Here is a 5,765-nt window from a genome sequence, read left to right on the forward strand (position 1 = left end):
ATAATTATCTAAAAATGTTAAAAAATGTGTTTATAATTATCCATAAATATTCTAACAATAATCCTATAATTAAGCATAAATATTTTTAAAATATCCCATAACCATCACAACTACTCTAAAATAATATATAGTTTAAAATTAATTTTTTTAAAAATTTATATATTATTACATATAAAGAAAAAAATATTTATTCATTAATTATTTGGCTATATCGTATTTATGGATGAGTTAGGCTTCGTACAATGCTTTGTAAAGTCGTTCTTAGAAAATAATAGATGGGTTGCGTGTTTAAAATTAATTAATTAATTAATAATTATTTTACTATATCATATTTATGTATGATTTAGGGAATGGATTGTGTGTTTAAAATTAATTAATAATTATTTTATTATATCATATTTATAGATAGGGCCACATATAAACTTTGCAAAATCGTTTTTAGAAATTGCGTATTTAAAATTAATTATTTAATTATATCATATTTATAGATAACTCACCGCCTCATACAGGTTTTGCGAAGTCGTTCTTAGAAAATAACGAATGGGTTTCGTGTTTGAAATTGATTCTACCTACTCCCTCACAAATTCACAAGGAGGCATTTTTTCATTCGAAACTATCTAGGGCATTTGCGTTCTGCACGCAGCAGCCTCCTAGCGCCCCCAATCCCTTGACGCAAGTTCCAGTCCTTCCTCCCCCAAGGTACTCTCTCTCTCTCTCATATTCGACCAGATTTATTCCTTCCTTCTTGTTTTTTTTTTTTTTACCGATTTCTGGTGCGTCGTTTTTTTCCCTGAAACGAATGTGAATTTTCTTCTCAGGGGGCGATCTGCACAACGAGTCTTATCCGGCGAGGATCTGCTCCGTGGTACTCCTTCAAATACTTACCTACGCTTACATTTGAACTTTTTATTTTTTTTTAAAATTTTTTTAACAGTTTTGAATCATGATACAAATACAAATGTTGAATGTGCGTATGAGCACATTGTTTGAGTCTGAACAAGAATATAAAACAGCCACTATGCATGTTGATACTTGCAACTAACTGAAATTGCTTGAGAAACTAGTACTGGGCAATGGGACGTGCTTGCTGCCATAAATTCCTGCAGCACTGGTATCGTTGTGTATTATCCAGTTTCAAATTCAGGGTTTATTTACTCATGTACTTCTTAAAATGGGCCTGGCAGGTTTAGATGGATTTGGAGACGGAGAACCGTATTGCTGCAATTCTTATGAAAGAAGCAGCAGAATTGCGGCGACAAGCTGAGAAAGAAGGTGTTCATGCTTATCTGCGCAAACCCGATGTGAGATTTCGACCCAATTCACGTTTCCTCACTGCAACTGTTCTTGGTTTGCAGCAGGGTTAGTTCCACAGACGCTATACAACATTTGCACTAACTGTTTTGTGTTTTTGTGTATGAATGCCTTGTACGACGCTTGGATTGCTCTCCCACAACCCCGTTTTCATGGTTTAGGCTGCTCAAGAAGAATAGTAAATATCTCTAACCACCACTGGAAACTATAAGGCTTCATATTAACATTTGATCCTTGTCTCTTACCTGGTGGGTGCTGGCATCTGTTAGTTGAGGCTGATGACTGCTGGCTTTCACTAAAACTCATGCAGTAATACCTAATAAGATTCTTAATGGATCAGTTTAAATTTGAATCAATCCATAATCCATTTGCATTCTATTTTCTATTATGAAAAGTGAAAGGGAGAAGAGGGATGAGAAGAGAGAAGAAAATAACAACAAAAAGCATTGTGCTCCATTTTTGGTGCATGCACTCCCCCCCGCCCCCCCAGTTATGAATTTCCTTTTCCTTGCTATGTGGAGCTTGGATAGAGAATAATTAGGACTACCTAAAAAAGATGTCTTTATGTTAAGAATCTGCAAATCTACATATGGAGCTCATATTTGAGAAGTTGTTTTACTCTAGCTGTCATTCATGGTTTGATGGAATTTGTGGATGGATGTCACATATGATGATGAAGTTGTTGAATTTCATTTGGACTCTTTGAGTTTAAAGTTGATATTTTTCCTAGTTCCCTCTAGAAAGTGAAAATCTATGATATCTTTTCATTTATGGCGCTTCTGTGTTTGTTTACAGGAATCAAAAGGCCATAAACAAATTGAGGGGTGTTTGAAATGAGCCTCTTTGCTTTTGATTGATGTTGATAATGATAAGAGTCTTTATGCCTGTTTAAAATGAGTTCATTTTAATATTTTCAATAATTACTCCCTCTTATTTTTTAACCTTTTATTTTCCCTGGTTCAAAATTTTTTTTTCTTTCTTTTGTATTTTTTTTAATCCCCAAACTTTTAACATTTGTACACTACCTGCATCTGCTCATGTTTGGTAGTTTGTCTTAGCAGCCAATCGAGCTGTGGAAGTCAGTGAGATGTGGCGTGTCCGGCAGAAAGAGCTAGAGCTGGATGATAGGCTTAAAGGGAGACTGAAAAGCAGGAGCAGCAATGGTATGAGCCATGGACATACTGGTGAATCTTCTGCCGGTGCAGATGGGGGGCCTGGAGCCGGTAAGAAAAGTGCTAGTGGTTTATGCTCATCAAGCAAAAATGTAACTGAAGACTGCTGTTCCATGCAAGATGGAGGCTTGAGGGATCAAGAGGTAGAGGAATTTCTAAACTCAAGGTATACAGTAAATTTTGATCTCTCTCTCTCTCTCTCTCTCTCTCACACACACACACACGCTCACAATGCGTGTTCTGATTTGCCTCATTTAGTTTTTTTGGCATGGTGAAAATAAGAAATTTACTGTTCTGAAAATGGATGTTTTTTAATGATAGGGTCAAGCGTGGAAGAGGTGCTGTGGGGTCAAGGATGGATGAAACTGGTCCTTATCTTCCTCCATGTCCAGGTTCCAAGGGAAATCTGTTGGCAAACCCTGAGCCGTGGGTTAGGGAAGAGTGGGAACGTCGACCAGTGCTTGGTTCTGAGAAGTCTTCACCACTGAAATCATTTGACTCCCCTGAAGAGCAATCTTCTGAAGAGGAGTCTCATGAACATAGGCACAAGAAGTCAAAAAGGGGTAGCTCAGGGAGCTCAAACAAGCACCACTCTAGGAGGCACAGATCAGAGGAGAAGTCAAGGGGTAAGAAGAAGAAGAAAAAGGAAAAAAAACGCAAGCATCGCAAGTAAGGGCAATGTGTATTGTTGAACTAATTCCTCCAAGAGGATCACTTTTTATCTGTATTCTGGCTAATAATGCTAGTTTGTGATCAGTTATACTTAAAAGATGATGATACTTAAAAGATGATGTTTTATGCTCATGCTAAATTGAAGCAGGTTTCTTTAGTGGGTCAAGTGCTTTTTGAAACAATTTTTTTGTGCAAAACTATGTATGCTTTAGGTTGATAAATTACAATTTTAGAGCTGGATGTTTAATTTGATCCCAAAATCACTTAAAGAAGAAAGAAAGTTGTTAAAACTTCTCCAAATTTGATTCTAGATCAAATATCATGTCCCAATTTAAATACTGTATGTATGTAGACTTGGAAGTGATATTGAAATTTATTTTACTGTAAAATTGTCTTTAAAAAGCCTTAATCCTAGCATGGGATTTTGTAGACTGCTCTTAATCCAAACTTAAGTAGAACGCTTGATGTTTGCAATCTTTTCTATGACACAGTCTTGAGTGGGAAGAAGTGGAGAGAAGAGAAGAGAAGAGAAAAGAATTTGATCTCTCCATTTATATCATTTGGTTCATATAAGGTGGAGGGGAAAGGGAATTGGGATAGGAGGGACGGAATTTGGCGTCTTTGTTTCTCCCCTAAATTTGGAAAAATTGACGAGAAATTGCTAAAAGGATTGAAACACATGGATGATGGAGGCGCAATTCTATAAATTTGACTATGTGAGAGGCATTAGAGGAAATGATGTTTTAGTTTTATCTTCTCCCAAGATTATTTATTTATTTTTTTAAAAATAAACACAAGGAGAAAAAAACTAGTGTCATTTATTTGGTCTGCTCATCAATAGAATCAAGAAGCAATTTGAGATTTTAACTTTTTGGGTAAGACTACACAGACCTGTCCAGAGTTTTTGCTAGAAAGACTTCCCCTAACATTTCTAAAAAGATAAGGAGCTCCCTTTTCCCCCAACAAATTTGATCTTGTAACAAGAATGTTGTTTTTTCAATCACCGACTTGAGTTATGTCACAAATCATTCTTGTTTTTTTTGCTCATATGTTATGTGTTTTTCTTTTCATTCTCTTGTAAGCCTTGTTGAAGTGCATCTTCTTTCATGTTACCAGTTGAAGTGGCATCCAACCACTGCATAAATTTGTTATGTTCTTGGGTTGTGGAAGGGGCAAAGCAATCATGGCTGGCTACCTTTTGTTTATGGCGAGGTGCAGCCACAACCACTTCATTGCTTGCCGGAACAACCTGGAAAGAGTAGGAGAAAGAGAAGCTGATGGATCAGCTCCCTCTGCTTTTGTTGGCTACTACAAGCAGGTATGCCATTTATAAGGCCCTCAAGACACAACAAAAGTACTTGCCAGTAGAGCCTACTCAAGGTAGAGGCCAAGGAGCAAGGAGGGGTAGGAACATATGATCGTCTTCTCATGCTGTTGGGCTGGTGGTGGTGGACATCATTAGTGAGTCTGCTGTTTATTCCACCCTGATGCTGTTTTTGGATTACCCTTACTCTAGGAAAATCTGGGAAATGTGATAGATATCTTGTTTGTTGATGACAGTTACTTATATGGGAGTACAGGACTCAGTTTTGTTGGTTTCTATCTATGTTAATGTAGTTAGCTGTAAAGGGTTGGAATTGTTCAATTTATATATTTGATGTGGGAATGATGAACGTGTTGGTTTTTGTTTATACTAACTGAAATATCTTCTGATTATACAAATAAAAACAAGAAGATTTTTTTTTCCTGTCAATTTTCATGTGCACGTGTTTTAATGTGTGAGCTGGTTATTGCATACTACAAATGGATTGGAGTAGATTGATTCTTGCTGCAAATGGAAATGTTCGGTTTCATATTTGTCTTTGTTTTACAAAAAGTTGGTAGGTTTATTCATGTTTCTCGCAGTCAAGTTGTATTTGTTGTATGAATAGTTAAAACATGAGTTGTTTAAAATGTCTTGAAACATGGACTGATGTAATATACTGATTATGCTTATACATGTGTCGTATGTGGACAGATTATTGATTCTGGTTGTACTTGGGACAGACTATGATCTTACTTGAGGACAAATTTTTTAAATTTTGGCTAGTAGGAATTGATCTCAGTTTTTATGAGCGAAAGATTGTCATTTCTTTTGTTGACTTATTTCCTTCTTGAAATTTTGTCCTGAAAATCTGTGCAGCTGTTGAGTTCAGTTGGAATGAGCTGCACGTTTGTATGCCCTGTTTTAACAGGTTTGAGTTGTTTTGGACAGGCTTGACTCTTTAGCATGCTAGAAATATGCACTCATGTCCGACACTTGGTTTATATTATTTGATAGCAATGGAAATGTTGGCTGGAAACTAGTTCAGGGTGTCTTTGGTTCTAAAAAACTTGTATGCTCGTCTGATATTCATATTTGTCGTTGTATGTGGATGGCTTTTCATGTTCATGTTTCCTTCCAGTCATTTTGAGGATGTACAGGAACTGTCTGCTGTTCTGCCCTTTATTTTATTTGATATGATGCACTGAAATGGACTTAAAATGATGGAAACCATTGTTTTATGTTTGTTTTCTTGCGAAGTTAGAAGAGTCCAATAGATTGAACTTTTTATTCATGTTATGCTAGTA

At 36.3% G+C, this 5,765-nt stretch overlaps 1 protein-coding gene across 5 annotated transcripts; it reads left to right on the forward strand.

The window, feature by feature from the left end:
• The first annotated feature begins 503 nt into the window (after positions 1–503).
• Positions 504–4,915, forward strand: LOC131164047 (uncharacterized). 5 transcript variants are annotated; one of them, XM_058120973.1, is made up of 7 exons: positions 515–699; positions 819–865; positions 1,185–1,301; positions 1,473–1,489; positions 2,373–2,649; positions 2,805–3,109; positions 4,272–4,915. In XM_058120973.1, exons 3-7 carry the CDS (start codon positions 1,279–1,281, stop codon positions 4,415–4,417), a joined length of 768 nt encoding a protein of 255 aa, XP_057976956.1. In that variant the 5' UTR covers positions 515–699; positions 819–865; positions 1,185–1,278; the 3' UTR covers positions 4,418–4,915. The 5 variants fall into 5 exon arrangements, with proteins under 5 accessions (XP_057976955.1, XP_057976954.1, XP_057976956.1 ...); XM_058120972.1 differs by lacking the exon at positions 1,473–1,489 and having other exon boundaries at positions 504–699; positions 1,185–1,359; positions 2,805–3,152; XM_058120970.1 differs by lacking the exon at positions 1,473–1,489 and having other exon boundaries at positions 517–699; positions 1,185–1,359.
• Positions 4,916–5,765: the final 850 nt, after the last annotated feature.

Source organism: Malania oleifera, chromosome 9 (genome assembly GCF_029873635.1).
Source record: "Malania oleifera isolate guangnan ecotype guangnan chromosome 9, ASM2987363v1, whole genome shotgun sequence".
Classification (NCBI taxonomy): domain Eukaryota; kingdom Viridiplantae; phylum Streptophyta; class Magnoliopsida; order Santalales; family Ximeniaceae; genus Malania; species Malania oleifera.